This window comes from Chrysochloris asiatica, unplaced genomic scaffold (assembly GCF_000296735.1).
Source record: "Chrysochloris asiatica unplaced genomic scaffold, ChrAsi1.0 scaffold00071, whole genome shotgun sequence".
NCBI lineage: Eukaryota > Metazoa > Chordata > Mammalia > Afrosoricida > Chrysochloridae > Chrysochloris > Chrysochloris asiatica.
In genome coordinates, this window is record NW_006408589.1 from 11709546 (window position 1) to 11728098 (window position 18553).

Sequence of the window (18553 nt, forward strand, 5' to 3'; positions counted from 1 at the left end):
AAAGGTGTTGTTAGTGACCTGGTTCAGGCATCTTCTAAAGGCTTTTTTTTTTTTTTTTTTAACTTGGCAACAAATGTAGTGCATACTGTCAACAAAACCCCAGCCATCCTGTGAGAGTCCCAGCTAGGTCCCAGAGAGATTTGAGGCTGCAACCAGAGTCTGGTTTATTATAGTTGTTGTTTTTAAGTGCTATTAAGTCAATTATGACCCATAGTGACCCTGTATAGGGTTTCCAAGGAGCAGGTGGTGAGCTTGAACCACTGACCTTGTAGTTCAAATGACTTTGCAGTCTGATGCATTAGCCCACAGTGCCACACCAGGAATCCATAGTTGTTAAGTGCCATTATTCCAACTCATAGAGACCCTGTATAGGGTTTTCAAGGACTTTTTAACTGTCGACCTTATGGTTAGCAGTCCAGTTCTGCCCCTGTAGTGCCACACCAAGGGGTCTGGTTTGGTCTGAATGAATGTAAGCATGGATGTCAAAAGGCACACATTTGAAAACACTTCATTTTATTGTCCTCTTGCCGATATGAGCCCTTGAATATACTGTTTTTCTTCTAAAACCCCCCTTTCCTACACCTGCCATCCAACTGTGGATGGGATACAAGAGCTGAGACACCAGTCCTGCGTGGGGCCCCTGAGCTTCCCGAACCGAACCGAAGGTGCAATAGTTCTCCCTGGTTTTTGTCATCTCCTTGATGTGCAGGGCAGTTTTCTTTGGGGAGTTTCATCTGCATTTCAAAAGCCCTGACATTTAAAACCCAGTTGCTCTTAGCTGTTTCTTTCCATTCCTTTCTCTTTTCCCTTCTCCTTTTTCCTCTCTTTCTCTCTCTCTGGATGGGAGCCCTGCACACTGTGGTTCCTCTTTGTCACCTGCAGAGAAGAGGAATGGAGGCATGGAGGAGGGAAACATGCTGGTATGTATCTTACTCTGTCTGCTTCTAGTTTCCTAAGAACAGTAGTTTGTGTTTAGTCCCAGAACTTCAGAAATCATGCTATCCTGACCCCTGATTTGTTGAGATGGTTAACAAAAGACAACAGTCAGAGAGGTACTATGACTTTTCTAAAGTCTTGAAGTCCTGGTGTGGCGCTGTGGGTTAATGACTGGACTTGGAAGGTCAGCGGTTCAAGCTTACCGGCTATTCCTTGGAAACTCTATGCAGGGTCACTATGGGTCGGAACCGAGTCCACGGCACTTAACAACAACTTAGCTAAGTAGTGGCAGAGGTAGGCCTAATGGTAACAGTAGTAATAACAGCAGCTAACGTGACCTGGTGTGGCGCTGTAGGATAAGCACTGAACCGCAAGGTCAGTTTGAGACACAAGGTTGCTAGTCACCAATTCAAATTCACTAGTCTCTCCTTGGAAAACCTATACAGGGTCACTATGAATCAGAACCAACTTGACAGTACTTAACAACAGCTCTGTAGGATAAGCACTGGACTGCAAACCACAAGGTCAGTGGCTCAAGCCCGCTCTATGGGAGAAAGATGAGGCCTTGTACCCTCTCAAAGATTTGCAGCCTTGGAAACCCTGTACAGGGTCTCTATGAGTCGGAACCAACAAGATCGCACTAACTACAACAACAATATGATTAATCCCTTATTTTACGCCGTGTTGTTAAGTGCCGTCAAGTCAGTTCCAACTCATAATGACCCTGTATGGGTTTTCTGAGGAGCTGCTGGTGGGTTTGAACTGCCAACCTTAAGTTAAGCAGTCCAGTGCTTATCCTACTGTGCCACACCAGGACTCCACTGTGCACCATGCATTGTTCTAAATACCTAACTGCATTAACTTTTGCTTGTCTTGATAACCAAGTCATGTTAAGAAATAAGTATAATATGAAATGTGATGGGGAAAATTGTGGAACAGTGAAATAAGAATGAAAAGATAGAACTGGGATTCAAATTGAGGTGGTGGGACACCAGAGCCCATACCCCTAGCTATAACATTCTCTAGTCCCTAATCTGAGACTCATACAGTCTGCCCCCCTGTGTTGCTGTTTTTCTTAGACATTGGAAGGCTTTCCCAATTTGGAACAAAACCAGTATCAGCTGTATCTCTAGAAGGCTGTTCCCAACTGGGATTTAAACATTCCAGTACGTCATCTATTCTGTGAGGTTTTCCATGATCTGTGGGCAAGAATACTTTTTCAAGTATTCAAGGAGGTCTAGAATTTTGTTTTGAGTCAGTGAGATCATTGGGTTGATATCCATTTGAGCCCCTACAGAGAGAATACCCACACGCCTGGGGACCATTGAACGGGGAGACAGGGGTCCTTCTTTACTTTGTCTTACTTTGTGTCCTGGTTGGTTCTCAAATTCAACCACTGTGGCTGGACTTGGCTCTGGCTTCCCATACTCAGCTTCTCCAGTAAACTGGGGCCTAACCAAAACAAGCTTTCCTCAGCAGACATTTCCTATGTTGTATGTTTAATCTGTATCTGAGAGCTACTAGCCAAAGGTTCCATGTCTAAGCATTCAAGGGGTTTGCAAAGTTAGGCTGAGTTGGGTTTTAGCCTGGGCCCTTTGCCCTGGAAGGAAGATCTAGGAAAACACTGAAATAACTCTTCCTAGTTGGATCCAGCAGGGTTGAGATGAGGGATCTAGGGGGCCTTTGGGTTGGCCTTTTAGACCCCAACATCTACATTTCAAAAAACCAGCCACATGGTTAAGATTCTTATTTGATTTTGAGGAAGGAGTTCTACATGGAAATTTTACAATGTCTTTAAAATGTTTGAATTTACTTCTGGAATTAGGGATTTGATGTGACCACTCGGGAAAAAGTGATTAAGATGCTTAGCATCTCTTCGAATCTTAAGTTCATTAAGTAATATAGATGTTTCTCTATATTTGCCTTTCTAAATAGGCTCCCTATATGTCATTTTCTTGGGGGGTTTGTCACTTTGCTTTAAATTCACTCTAGCTCTCACCTCCAACAAAATTAAGAGCTCTCCCCAAAATGTAACTTAATTTGCCATTTTCCTAATGAAACACATTTTATATGCATGCTTTCCAGACCTAAAAGCTGTTGGAAAATGTCTTGGGTGTCACTGCTGATGGCTGCTTTGACACTTTGACAGCATCAATGCCCCAAGTGGAGAAATTCTGCCACTTTTTTTCTTGCCACTTCTTACTGCTTTCTTGCCATTTCTTAATAGCTGTAAGGGCCTCGGTCGCCAGGGAAATGATTGATGGTATATAAACAGTCAACATCCAATCACCAGATAAAAACCAAAACCCCTAAAGTGCCATTTAGACACCCAGCTCTCAGAGAGAGTGGTCCCAGTGTATGTTCCTTGGATTCCAGTGCTATGTTTCCATGCAAGGTCGACTCTTGAGAGCTCCTCTTTTCTGAAAGAACAGGATGATGGGATGACAGAACAGGTGGAAGAATACAGAAATAGCAAGGTCAAGGTCAGAATCACTCCTCTTTGCTAAATGTTTAGCTAGTGACAGCCATGTCTCCCAGGTGAGGAGAGATGTCTTCTGGGAATAATTTTTTTTTTTTTTCTTTCAAATAGTGGATCCAATATTGCTGTCTCCTTGGGAAGCTGGTTAAAGGGCACAGAGGACCAGGTGGCCACTGGCACCGACATACATTGACCATTGTGTTCTGGCCCTACAGGCCCCCAGTCAGAGGCTCCGTCCTGCAATGCCAACTCCCTCTCCTGCCCTTCAGCCTGCACTTGCAGTAACAACATTGTGGACTGTCGAGGAAAGGGCTTGACGGACATCCCTGCCAACCTGCCAGAGGGCATCGTCGAAATGTAAGTGCCCATCTGCCACCCCTCTGTCCCTGAAGAGCTTACCTCTCTGTCTCAACTGGTCCCCCACCAGGTTGGCAGGTTGTTGCGCTCTTAGAGCTGATGGTTAAAATCAGTCAGGAATCTTTTTGCCCTCTGTCAAGGGAGCCTGGCGTTGGGGTATAATATAATAGCACAGTGGTACTGAGCGTAGACTCTGGAGTAGAGTCGACAAATGACAGTCCCTGGACCACCACCTATTTTGTCAACAAAACTGTATTGGAACACAGCTACACCCACTGACTTAATGTATTATTGTCTGTGGCTTCTTTCATATTACAAAGGCAGGACTGAGTTGCCGAAACAGGGACCTATGCCTCACACAGTCTAAAATATGTGATACCTGGCTCTTTACAGAAAATATTCACCAATTCTTGCCCTAGAACTATACTGCCTTTTTATCCTGGCTCTACCATTTACTATATGACTTTAGAGTATATAGTTACCCACTTTCACCCTTTGTTTTCTCATCTATAATAATCTGATAAATATAGTATTACTTTTCAATGGGTCATTTTGAAAACTAAATGAAGTACTACATGTGAAATGCTTGTATACAATCCCTGGCACATGGAATGTGTTCTTTAAAGTGTTGAAGGAGGAAGAGGAGGGAAGGGTCAGAAGGCTGAACTACCACTAACTGAGAAAGGATCTGAGCCTTCTAATCATTTCAAATCAGATTTTGTCCTCTAGGTAAAGAGAGAGGATTGTGTGTTTCTATGTGTGTATACACATATCCAAAACCATAGAACTGGCTTCGCTGCATAGTTCAGTCCCATATACGTTAGAAAATGACCAGTGTTCTGATTCTAGATGGAGTACAGAGTCAGTCAACATGGAACTCAAGATGCTAACTAGAGGGTACATGTGACTCTTTAAGAACAACTATTGTTTTAATTTTTCTAGCTTCACCTTTGGATGGATTTATTAAAAATAGCATTAGATGGGACCTTCAACTGAAAACATCACTTGATAAGGCCCATCCAAGTAAAAGGCTCATGGTGACCTCACCTCTCTGGTTCATGTCCTCTTGTGCATGCCTCTTCTATCCCCAACTCATTCCAATCAGATGGCCCTTGTTTTTTTAGAAACTTTTTATTGTGAATTGAGTAAAGATTTACAGAGAAGATCATGTTTTACATTCAACAAATCACACACTTTGTTTCATCTCAATGATTCCAGTCCCCTCCATGTAATCATATTTATTCTACTTCTTCCCAGGGGTTCTTATTTTGATTCCACCCTCCTTCCCAACCCTACTGAACTTTGTCCTTAGGTAAATATTGCCTTTTTGATCCTGAATAGCTGACCATTCCTTGGTGAGCATAGCTTACTAGTGTTATTGTCCTCCCTATATACCTACCTACCTGGCACTTGGCTGAAAACCGGGCCACGAGGTTGAGTTCCATTTGAGTCCTGAAGGGTGGCCATAGTCTCAGGTGCCTCCAGTCCCTTTCTTACCAGTAAGATCAGTCTTTGTAAAACAATTTTGAGTTTTGTTCCACGTTGTCTCCCAGTCTATCCGGCACCTCCTAGTGTGATCCATTTCAGAGCAGTTGGTGGTAGTAGCTAGGCATCATCTAATTCTTCTCGTCTCAGAGTCATGGAGATTGATGTTCACATGTTCCATTAGTCTATTGGACTAATTGATTCCAAGCAACTTCAGTTTTCATCATTCTTCTTTCCTCAGCACATGGAGAGACCAATAGTTGCCCCTTAGATGGCCGCTCATGAACTTTTGAGATCCCAGTGGCTACTCATCAAAGTAGGATGTAGCACATTGTCCTTAGGGACTATATTATGTCAGATGGTCCATTGACTTTTCCATTCATTCAACAAGTGTATGGTGACAGTCTAATATGTTGTAATCATTGCCCTGAGCTATGGAGAGACACAAATAAACAAATTAGACAAAATCTCTGCCCTTGGCTGGGGGCTTTGGACCCAGAGAGAGAGGCCGGGTTGCTGTGTGCTAACCATCGGGGGAGGGGGGCCAGGCTTGCAGGGTATACCCTTTGGTTGGTTGATGATGCATGGAGGGGATTGTAACCATGGCAATGAAAGATATACGATAGGATGAATGTAAAGCTAATGTTCTCCATGTAAACTATCACATAACTCACAATAAAACATTTAAAAAAAAAATCTCTGCCCTTACAATGCTTATATTCTACTGGATGGAGATAAACAAAATATGTAAGTAAATTGTTGTTGTTAAGTGCCAATGAGTTGATTCCACCTCATAGCAACCCTGGCGAGCTTGAACCGCTGACATTGAGGTTTAAACCAACCTTGCAGTACAGTGCTTTATCCTACACCACTAAACACATACACAAAGGAAGTAAATTAGATATGTTAGAAGGTGTTAGGAGTCAAATGAAGCAAGGAAAGGACTTGAAGTGGGTGAGATAAAAACAGCAAGAGGATCTGGAGGGGGAGAGTGTTAGAGGTAGAGGGAAACACAGTACAAAGGCCTGCCGTGGAAGTATGTTTGGTGTGCCAGAAGACCCTTGTTGCTGAAGTGCAGTAAATAAAAGGGCGCAAAGGGGAGAGTGCTAGTAGATAAACTCAGAAAGGTAATGAGAGGCTAGACCATAGGGCTGTTCTAAGGACTTTAGTGTACTCTGCGGGAGATATAAGGATATAAGATATAATAATGGAGCTTCTCTTTCCTCTCCTTTCTCTATCTGCTCTGCCAGCTTTTCTTTGGTTTCCTCTAAGCTTTCTTTTCTGGAGCACAATCCATACCTCCCCATACTCCCTACTACTGCCGCTGGTCAGTGAGAAGACCTTTTTACCTTATGCCCATACCTTCTATGGCTTTGGTTCATCTTCACTCCATCCTCAGTCTAACTTTCAGTCCGGTACCAACAATGAGTCAACTTCATGTCTTATTGTAACTCTCTACCACACCTCTTGATCCATTGCTGTAGCTTTGAGATCCCCTCTTTCCAGGGAATTTGCTTAGAACTCACTTACCTCTCTTGCTCATATTTCTCCTTAGTCCTATCCTTGCTGTTTCTTCTTTTCTTCACCGTTCTTCCTTCATTATTTTTTCCCTCCCTTGATCCATTTTCCTCCTTCTCCTCAAGCCTGGCTTTTCCTCTTCGCTTCTCATCCCCATTTCTTTTTCTATCCCAGATAGCCTTGTTCTATCTGGCTACCCAGATAGCTCCATCCTTCCCTGTCCTTCCATACCAGGGTAGATCAGTGTTCGAGACACAGGGTTTCTGCCACACACTCATCTCCTTTTATAGTCCCATCGATTGTTCCTTTCTACTGCCCTGCCTCATTTCTTTCTCCATCTTCCAGATTTTATCTCTATTCATTGACAATCAGAGACTTACCCTGGCCTGTTTTAAAACCCACACTCTGAAGAAAGCGTTCTGTAGTCCAGCTATACTTAATGGCCCCCACCCACATCCTTTAATCTAGAGCTCTGGGTCTATTCCTTCATCTATTTGAACCTCACAGGCTGACAGCTCAAGTCTCTGCAAGAGAAAAATCACAGAGACCTATATCACAGCACAGCCTATGTTGGGCAGGCTAGGCCTGCACTCAGGACTCATGTTTTGATATTGAATTTTAAATGGTGCATTGACAAGCTGGGGTAATGATTACTAAAAGATTACTCAATTATTTCCTGACTTTTTGCTGATGGAGATAAAGTAAGAAAAATAAGAGCATAGGAATGAATTTTTCTATTGGACAAAACCATTCAGTTAAAGTGGTATCCTTTATTGTGAGTTCATGGACATTCTTATTCTATTATCATTGTCATTAAAAATGCTCTGTATATTACAAAATGATGACCATTGGAAGGCAGATCTTATATATATATATGGAACTCTGGAAGCATAGTGGTTACAAATCAGGCTGCTAACCTCAAGGTAAGTAGTTCAAAACTATCAGCTGTTCTGCGGGAGAAGGATAAGGTTTTCTGCTCCCAAAAGAATTTACAGCCTCGAAAGCCCTATACAGGGTCACTATAAGTCTGAACCGACTTGGTGGCACACAACCACATTCACCACCTGCTTACAGCCTACAGATGGCCTCCTGGGCCTTCTTCCTCACTTGCTGCATTTGCTGCCTTCTTTCTGTTGTGACATAAAGCTGAGAAATTAGAGATGAGGCACGTCTCTATGGTCATGACATGAAAGAGAGATTCTGGGGAGGAAACCTACTTGCCGCCTTCAGAAGCCAAGCCCACACCTGGGACATGTGCATTCGTCTGCAGCAGTGTGCCATCAAGTCAATTCTGATTCATGGTGCCCCCGTAGGACACAGAACTGTATCATAGGGTTTTCTAGGTGGATAGCCAGGTGTTTACTCATCTGGAACCTTTGCATGGGCCTGAATCACTGACTTTCCAGTTAGCAACCAAGCACTTTACCTTTGTGCCATCTAAAGTGTTTAAAATAGCTAAAGTGCAACCTCTGAGCAATATGGGGGATGTTGAAAAACAAGAAAAAAATACAACAGAGTTGAAACTGCAGGACAAGCCCCAGGATGAATAGAAAGTGCCTGGTTTGCCATCCCAAAGACATCTGAATTTTACTTTCTCTTTTAATATCAAGAATGCCACCTCTTATCTATGGTCTGGCATCCTGGTGTGGCTCTGTAGGATAATGCACTGGACTACAAGGTCAGTTTGAATTGAAAGGTTGGCAGATCAAACCCACCAGCTGCTCCTTTGAAATCTTATACAGGGTCACTGTGAGTCAGAGCCGACTTGATGGCATTTAACTGCAACAATACGTATGACACATAGTCCAAATTCGTACTTTTCTCTTAGGGCTACTTGACCCCTTACCAGCCTTCAACCTCCACTCCCCCTCAAGCCTTCATTGGCTCTATAGTATAAACCACTGGACTACAAGGTCAGTTTGAACAACAAGGTCAGTGGTTCAAACTCTCCAGCCACTCCTTGGAAACCCTATACAGGGTTACTATGAGTCTGAACTGACTCTAAACACTTAACAACAAGGCACCCTAACCTGGAAAGGGCTCGCCACTTCCCAACATTGTAGGTGGGGCATTTCTCAAAGAGTCTGGTTGATTCTCTTAGATTTTTTTTCACAGTCAAAGTAGCTCAGAACTGTATGTGCTGGGTTCCCCACATAGCAGAAGTCAGCCCCCTAAAAATGACTTCCTTCTAAAGAACTTAATGTGATATGGTTCACTGCACATTTTCCTCAAGCTTGAGCTTCCATCAGCTGCAGTATGCCCACTAGTGCTTAGTTAGTGTTTCCTGGAACTGGCTTTAGACTCCAGCAGCAAAGGGTCCTGGGAAGAGCCAGAGGCCTGCATACGCCTCTGTTCTGTGATCTTCAGACTGCCCTTCTGGGTCCTCAAGATTCCAAAGGGACCACATGGACTTAGAGCACCCCACCTCCCCTCTGCTCCTTCCCTCTTACATCGCATTATTCAATCTCAGGCTGTGGATGAGGTTAAAAGTCATATGTGAAAGCATCTAGGGGAAAAGGTAACCCCACTTTCCACCTGCCCCACTTCAATCCCATTGTTTATCTGTGGGAGGGAGTCACTTGTTTAACAAAAACAAATATTTCCCCATTATACTGGAGTCCCTGGGTAATTCAAACAGTAATGTACTTAGCTAATAACTAAAAGGTTGGAGGTTCAAGCCTTCCCAGAAAAAGGACTGGTGATGTGCTTCTAAAAAGTCAGCCACTGCAAACCTGTGGAACCCAGCTCTACTCTGGCATACCTGCAGTCTCCATGAGTCAGAGTTCACTTGAAGGCAGCTATATTTTGTTTTGTTCTTTTTATATATACTGGTTACCAGGGAGTCTTGGTGTGGTACTATAAGATAAGCACTGGACCACTTACCACAAGGTCAGTAGTTCAAACCCACCAGCTACTCTTCAGAACCCCTATACAGGGTTGTTATGAGTCGGAACTGATTCGACAGCACTTAAGAACAATGACAAGGAATTGAAGGGGAGAAGTTGGCTAAAAAAGAAAACAGCAAAGAGAATGAAAAGGCTGGAGGGTTCTGAAGAGCCCCTATATCCATGATTCTTGAGGAGTTCTGAGGGCTTTGTCACGTGGAAGGCAAGGAGATGGGGTGGAGATGGTCCAAGTAGGACAGAAAAGATCAGGCAGCAGAATAGTTAGGAATAAAGACTTGGAGTAAACAATCCTGCATTTGAAGGACACTTCCGCCTCCCTCTCTGGGCACCTCCCTCAGCTTCCCCCTTTGCAAAATGGAAGTCATACTACCTACCTAAAGGTTTCCTATGAAGATTAAATTACGTAATGTGTTTACAGTTACCACAATGTTTACTGTTGTGATGGTGTGCTATCAAGTTGGTTCTGATTCATAGTGATCCTGCACAGGGTTTCCAAGGCTGTAAATCTTTGGGGAAGCAGAAAGCTTCGTCTTTCTCCCAAGGAGCAGCTAGTGGGCTCGAACCACCAACCTTGTGGTTTGCAATCCAGGGCTTAGCCTACTGAGCTCCAATGTTTAGAATGTATTGAAAGAAATCTACAAAGCAAAAACAGGTATGTGCATGTATACATATGTGATATCATAGAATGAGTTAGTCTTAAGTTCCCATTTCATTCTTCATTCTTTTATATATATATATATATATATGATGGTAGGCAGTGGGGAGAGGGGGGTTCCTGTGTTGTAGGAATCTGGGCACTTGTGTAAAATAAAAGTAGCAAACCTGGCTCTGTGTCTGCACCTCTGTTTTCTATAGATGATGCCAGGTGTTCTGAAGACAGGTTAGGTGTGGCTTATGGCCTCCATTCCTCATCTTTCCATATAAACTAAAAACTCAGCTGTGATGTCTAGGATTCAGTGCCCTTCTGAAGAACCTCCAGGAGTAAAGGTTAAGACAAAAAAGAGATGTCAGAAAGGGGCTGTCATAGAAGTGGAACCTTGAGGGGAAACTTCCCCATGGCCCTATTGCAGGCATAGAAAGGCAGCAGGGACTGAACCTTTGAACTGTTGTCTGGACACCACAAAATGGCACAGGATGGCTTTGGGGAAGGATAAAGTTGGCGTTTTCTGGATGTCCTATCAAAAATTCACAAGTCAAAGGGAAACTAAGGAAGATGGGAAAGAGTTCAGAATCATTGTTGAGTACCACCAAGGTGGCTTCTGGAGGAGGTAGTATACCTCAGGGGCTAAACACTTGGACATTGGAGTCAGACCAACCTGGGTTCAAGTTCAGATTCTGCCATTTACTATCTAACATCACTTAGGCAAATTAACCTCTGTGTACCATGATTTCTTCATCCATACAGTGGGGGTGTTGACAGTCATGCCTCCTTCATAGTCCTGTTGAAAATTAATAACATGAGCCAGTGTGTGACAGGTACTGGATCTGATATATAAAAAGCCCATAATAAATGGCAGCTGTCATCATCATCACCATTTTCATCACCATCATCACCACCACCATCATTAATATTTGATCCCGGTTCCCGAGCCTCTTCATAGAGGAACTCGCAGCTGGGTGCCTACAGTAACTGTGGCCCTGCCATTCTTTCTGGCATTATGTTGACTTAGATATTGCTAGAAATATATTATGTTCAGTCACATGTTTGCAAATGACAGATCATTAAGGAAGCACCCGAGGAACTGGGGCAAATCAATACAGAGAGCAAATGACTGAAATCCCCATCAGATGTCCGCATTGTTTTTGCTGGTGCAGAAAGATGCTCAGATGTTTGATTTGTATGTTTGTTTTTATGCTAGTTCTATTAAATCAGTTTTCAGCCTGAAGAATGTTTGCCAGACAAAGAAAGACACATTTGCCAGTTAAGGGAGCCCTCAAACAGCTGCTGGTTTCAGACACGTCCCTAAATTTGGCAGTTTGTGCTGATGCTAATGCTGCTTTTTTGCCCTTTACACTGATTTTTCTCTCCACTGGGAGAGTGGAGCACTGAATCCTTTTTCCAGTTTGCATGGCTAAGCTCTGTGCAAAACCTCGCAGGGGTTACCTGCTACATAGAGGGTTTGTGTGTGAACATGCATGCACACACGTATACATACATGCACACACACATTTGTGTATATACAAAACAGCCTTCCTTCCTTTCTTGACAGAATGGCCATTTTCCTTGGTCATGGGCTGGTAGTGACTCAAAGGATGGAGTTATCGCAACTCCAAAGGGTATTCAGTAAAGCTTGCTGATGGAGAGTTCAGGCTTTAGGATCAAATGAATTTGGATTTGAGCCCGAGCTCTAGCTCATCCTGGCTTTGTGAAGTTAGACAAGTGACCTAATCTCTGCAAGTCTCAATTTTCTCATGTTCAATGTAAGTCTGCCTCATGGAGATGTAAATTGTAAGTGAGATAATCTATGTAAAACTCTTAGCCCACTGCCTGACGTATAGTAATTGCTTACTTAATATATGTTAGGTCTTAGTGTTGTTATTTATATTAAAAGACAAATCTCTGATGCAACCTTGGGCAAGGTTAACTCAAAGCATGCCAGGGATATGGCACTTCATAAGAGGTTAGATGTTCAGCCAGTAACCAAAGCAACATCAGATCCTGGGAAACTGCAGAGACCAAAACCATTCCCCAGAGTGAGCAAGTCTGGACAGATGAGGACACAGAGTGATGTCTCTGCCAGGTTAGCAAGCTAAGCTTTGAACCCTTTGTTCATAATCCACAGCATCACATCTATATTCTATCTTCCCTCTACTCCTAAAGCCTTTAGACTGAGTACCTGCTTCTGCAGAAATTGCATGATGTATCAGAATCAACACTGCAGTCTTAACCCTGCAAAACTTTCTGTGACTTTGGGAAAGTTACTTTAGGCTCTGGGCCTCAGCTTCTTTGTCTTCAAAATGAGACAGAAACAGTGAGACTAGCAGATGGAAACAGACAGTCCTCAGTTCTAACCAGAGGCACCATCCTAGCTCTTTGACTTTGGACAGGTTGTTTGATCCTGAGTTCCATTTTCCAAACAAAGCCAGTGCAGTTTACCTTATATGTTAAGGATTAAGAAAAATAGTAGCTATCAATCAGACTCTTTTAAACATGGAAAACAATATAAATTTGGTTCTGTGATGGCCCAAGATGGATTGTCTTGGGTTGTCCTCCCTCTATCACCAGATGACTAAACTCCTTTGAAGTTAAAGTTCCTACGCATCTTTAGCTCTTCCACTCATCACTAAAATGGAAACTAACTGATTATGAACCACAGAAAGAAACCAACCAACCGCCATTGAGTTGATTCCAACTCACAGTGGTCCTAAGTAGGTTTCCAAGGCTTTACAGGAGCACACAACCTCGTCTTTCTCCCATAGAGCAGTTAGTTAATTTGAACTGTCCACTTTGTGGTTAGCAGTCCAGTGCTTGTCCTACAGTGCCACCAGGGTGCCTTGCACAGAGAGCCAGAAGACATTAAACACCCAACATTGATCTGACTTGCATGGTTTCTTGGCCTGCAACTGGGAGCAGCGGATCCTCTTTTAAAAGCTGAGCAGGTTGTCATCCTGCCAGACAGTGGCTCTATCCAGAGGCATCATCCAATTTATGTCCCTTGCCAAAGTGGCAGGTGAATCACAGGATCCCCAATGAGCATTTGCCACCTGACTGGTAGCTCTAGAAATCCTTGGAGCTGCTGACTTGGCCGAGAAATCCCTGCTGAGTGCTCTGCCCAGCTAGGAAACAAGAATGTCCTTGGAACTTCTCAGTCAAGGCAGCTTGCCCCTGTGGATAGCTGTGTCCAGTAGACTACAGTCTCTGAGATCATGTGGCCAGCTTTCATGGTCCACTGTGAGCCTGTCAGCCAGGTCCCTGTCTGCCAGGCCTACCCAGCCACCCTGTGCCCACGTTCCCTGCAAAAGACCCTGCCCAGTCCCCTCCAGCAGGGCACAAAGGCATTGTTAATGGACCGTGGCAGTCTCATTTGTAGACTCTATTCATCCGGCAGCCAAGAATGATCTGTCCTGATGCTCCCTGCCTCCCCTCACCCGCCCTTCCTCTTCTCTCTCCCCTCTTCTCCCCCGCCCCTTTCCATTGCCTGGAGAGTGATTTGTCTGTGTTATGGGTAGGCCTGACAAACCATTCCACATTAGCAGCCGAGATGTTGTTTGAAATGGGAAAATTGCTGGCAAACTGCTCCATTAGCGGTTCCAGTAACAAATACTCTGCTCCCCCAATGAAGATGAGATCGCAGAGGCACAAATTAATACGACTGTCTCCCCCACTCTGCAGCGGGGATTACTCTTCAAGACGAATGGTCCCATCCCAGCCAGAATGTGCATCCACTAGATGTAGCCCAGGAGGGAGCCAGTCTTCCCCTCTATCGCTTCTGTTTCATACACACACACAGACACCCAACACACACACACATTTTCTGTGTCTTCCAAGCTAAGGGTTTGGGGAGCATCCATTCCTAGTGAGGAGATGAAAAGATCCACACCTTGGAGAGAAGGGAAATGGATGAGGATCAGATGCTGAGTGCTCCACCTGGTCCAAGGCATCATTCATCACCCTTAATCGAGAACCCAACCTCCCTCTCACGCCAGCTTCCCACCACACCTGTTCATGGTGATGGGAAGTCATTTGAGGAATGAAAAACTAGAGAACAGAAATGCTCATTTCACTCCCCAAGGGCTCCGTCTCTTCCAAGGAAGTTTTGAGCCCCAGGCCTACAGAATCTCTTGTTCATTTCAGAGTACAAGGAAACATTTCAAGGAAACTCCAGGAGAGAATAAAGCCACACATTCCAGTAGTAACCCAGGAGGGTGGTCCAGTCAGGACCTCTGGTCCTACAGGCTGTCAAGGAGCAGTGTAATGAATGTGAGGCTGGGAGCCTAAAGACTTTAAGACTGCTTCTCCAGCATATTAGAATAATTCATTGTAAAGTCCAGCCATGAAATCAGAAACAGACATTTCTGCTGCCTAGAATCCATTGTTGTTGTTGTTAAGTACCGTGGAGTCGGTTCCGACTCATAGCCTACACAGGGTTTCATAATTAGCAGGGTTTCATAATTTATGACGTGGCTCCATGACAGATGGGCATGGCTGGCCTGTGGCCCTTCTCTTTTGACTCTTGCTTCTCTTTATCCTTATGCTTTTATGGAACTCTGGTAACTTCCTAAAGGTTTTTATGCAGATAATGGTTGCTTCCAAAGGAAGCTTTCAATAAGCAAGGGTCATGAATCCTCAAGGAGAAGGTCTCTTTCTGTAGCTTTTTTTAAAAAGGAGTAAGATCTTTGGATGGATGGATGCTTTAGATACCAGAACATGAACTCTCAGGCTTCCTTGTCTCCTGCAACCAGGACTAGTGCCCTGTAATGAGAGGAACCATTGTTCCTTGTTGTTTTGGTTGTTAAGTGCCATCAAGTCGGTTCTGACTCACAGCAACCCTGTATAGGGTTTTCAGGGAGTGACTCGTGAGTTTGAACTGCCAACTTTGCGATTCAAACTGATCTTGCAGACCTATACTTTAGCCCACAGTGCCACATGTAACTGACTCTTCTCTGCTCTGTTTCCTAGACGCCTGGAACAGAACTCCATCAAGTCAGTCCCTGCAGGAGCCTTCGTCCAGTACAAGAAACTGAAGCGAATGTAAGTTTCCCCTGGAAAGAAATGAGCCCAAAAGTTTTCTGTGTGTTGGGGTAATAACGGCATGTGTAGTGGCATCATGTGTCTCCTGTTTCAGACCTGAAATTCTCTCCTAAGATTGGGAGGTAAGATTTAGAAGTAGCCCTTTAGATTGTAGTAAGTGTGGACTTAGACATGTAGAACTAAGGTCTCTCCAACCAGAGCAAAGTAATCTTGTCAGTGGAAGTGGAGATGAATTGGTCTAAATAGTCCCTATCACCATGTTTATTGTCTCCTGACTTAGGTATTTACAGTGAAGACTTATCATTAGTCTAGCATCCATCTACACCACTGTTACCAGCAACCCTACAACAGAGTATTCATTCACTTAACAAATACATACTGAATATCTGCCATCTATTGTGTGCCAAGTACTAAGCCAGGCCCAGAGGACACAGCAGTGAATGAGAACAAAGTCTGCTCTCACTGAGCTTACAGTCAAGTGGGAGAACACAGAAAATAGGCCATTAAATACCAGAAAGTGGTAAGTGCCACAAAAGTAAAACAAAGGAAGAAAAGGGAACAAATAATGATGATGGGAGAACATTCTAGGTGGATTTGCCAATGAAAGCCTCTATGCACAGGTGACCTGAATGCGGGGACTGAGTCACGAGGATTTCCCAGGGAAGAGGGTCCCAGGCAGTGGGAGAAGAGCATATCAAAGGGAGTGTATGTGGAGGTTTGTTGGAAACGTGCGGCTTGAGTGGATAGAGTGAAGGAAGAAATAGGCAGGGACTAGATCACATAGAACCTTTAGACCATGATGAGGACTTTATATTTAATTTTAAGTGATACAAGTTACCTTACAGGGTTCGTATTCTCCTGCAACATAGGACTTGGCCATGATTATATTCAATGTCTGCACTCGAGCAATACATTACCGCCGCCCCATCATACCTGCACTGTGAATTCCTTACCACATCAGCCATTGACAGCATGCATCATTACATCAGTGCCTTCTTCCCAGGCATTCTAATATCATCATCATCCTCATGACCTGATGAGCAGGAACACAGTTCTGGGAATCTCTCAGAAGCTGGGTACTCTGAAGGGAGGCTAGTAGGATTCAGAAAAGGTCCAGCATGGCTCTCAGATTTTAAGAGTTTGGAGTAAGACTCCTTTCCCTCTTCTCGGGTAAGAAATCATTTGTCATAGTCAAAGTCATCACCATGCTGCTTGCATTTTGTTCGCTCCCTCTCTCTAGTCCCTCACAGAGGGAAGAGAGAGAAGATGGGTAGTTATTTGCATGAACTTGATCCTGTGTTTTGTTCTCACTCCAGGCTGATTCATTGGTTTCCCTTGAGTGGAAGGGCCTATATTAAAGAGGTTAAGTATCTGCCGGTTCCTTTTATGTTGAAAATAAACATCCCAGTGAAACAGTGGCATTGGTAGGCTTTACTTTCAGATCCCATCTCCCTGGATATCCAAACCAAATAAGATTCCCTCCTGGTACAATTCCAGATGTGGAAAACTCAGCAAAATGAGCCAGCCCTAAGAATGTACTTCTGCTGGAATAGCTGTATAAATATGTTGTTGTTGTTGTTGTTAAGTGCCACTGAGTAGGTTCCAACTCATAGCAACCCTGTATAGGGTTCTTGAGGAGCGGCTGGTAAGCTTGAACCGCAGACCTTGCAGTTCAAACTGACTTTGCAGTCCAGTGCATTAACGTTCAGTGCCACACCAAGACTAGGCCTTAATATTTAAAATCTTGTACAGTTAATCTCGTGGTGTCTTGCTTCTCCAGCCCGCTCTCCAAGCGCTGCCAACCTTCCCCCAGCCCCAATTCAATTTTAAAGCCCAGCTTGATTATACAGCCAGCTAGTAATTTCAATGAGAAATGACAAGTTCAGTCACTGCCCCAACCTATATCTCTTGCATGATTTAAGTTACTGCTCTAATTTTTTTGTGTGTGAAGTCCGGGTAATTTAAAGCTTGGCTATGTTTTACTGTCCTTTCTCCATCCGATTGGAGTCGCCATGATGTGTGCATTCAAAATTCATAAGACCTTCTCAGTCATGACCTGGAAAGTGAATTTAATTTTTGATCACTCTTGATGCTACTGATATTTATTATGATGCCCTCTCCCCCTCCTCCCCTAAGGGGATAGTGGTAGGAAAGAGTTGAAATTTTTTCAACTAATAGAATTTCAGAAACCCAGACTGAAGTGTAATGGCTTGAGAGAAGTGAAGTCCTTAGTAAGAATGGATTTTCAAACCCTAAGTGTGAATCCCAATCTTGTGTTTTAAAAAATAAAAAAATACCCACCAGTAAGTGGTTTTGTCTCACCTGTCCTTAATGTCACCTTAGTATAAAAACAGTGTCAAGGTAGAGAAGTCATTCATAGGGAGAGCAGAAGACAATGGGAAGACCTCTTGGCCTTCTAGGGATGGTTAACTTTTAAGCGCTGACATCTGGAAGCCACCCCTGGGTTGTTTGGCCAAAATAGTAGATTAAGAGTTCTTTCATTTACATACTCTATAGGTAGGTAGAGCAATTTTTCATGGGCTCCAGAGTATGCTGTTGTATCACATAAGCCAAGCTGTTTACACATTGTATTCCCTGCCTAGCCCTTGAAGACACTTGAAGGTTCCATATCTGTTCTGCACATTCTAGAAAGACTATTTCTTCTTGATCATCCAGGGAACTAGGCTGGGTCTTGAGATTGATGATATTCTGAAACAGTGAACTAAAGTAAGATTCAGAGACTACCTGTGTGGGTTCACCCAGAGAGTTGTTAATTATGAAGATCCCCACTACCCACAGATTTTCTGTGGCTGCATTTTAATAAGCAACCTAGTAAGCTTTTAATTATTGAATGATGCAGAAAGCATCAAGAGAAGATGGAAGAAATGCACAGAGTCACTGTACCAAAAGGAAATGGTTAATGTTCAACTGTTTCAAGAGGTAGCATATGATTAAGAGCCAATGATACTGAAGGATGAAGTCCAAAGTGCATTGAAGGAATTGGCAAAGAACAAGGCATCAGGAATTGATGGAATAAAAATTGAAATCTTTCAAGAAAGTGAGGTAGCATAGGAGGTACTCACTCATCTCTGCCAAGAAATTTGGACGACACCTATCTGGGTGACTGATTGGAAGAGATTGGTATTTGTGCCCATTCCAAAGAGAGGTGACCCAATGGAA

At 43.6% G+C, this 18553-nt stretch overlaps 1 protein-coding gene across 1 annotated transcript in view; it reads left to right on the top strand.

Annotated features, from left to right (window-relative positions):
• SLIT3 (slit homolog 3 (Drosophila)) overlaps positions 1–18553 on the top strand; it is a 939392-nt gene that overhangs the window by 758440 nt on the left and 162399 nt on the right. Inside the window, exons 9-10 of the mRNA XM_006864834.1 lie at positions 3631–3772; positions 15302–15373. Coding sequence (XP_006864896.1) covers positions 3631–3772; positions 15302–15373 — 214 coding nt within the window. The remainder of the gene's footprint in view (positions 1–3630; positions 3773–15301; positions 15374–18553) is intronic.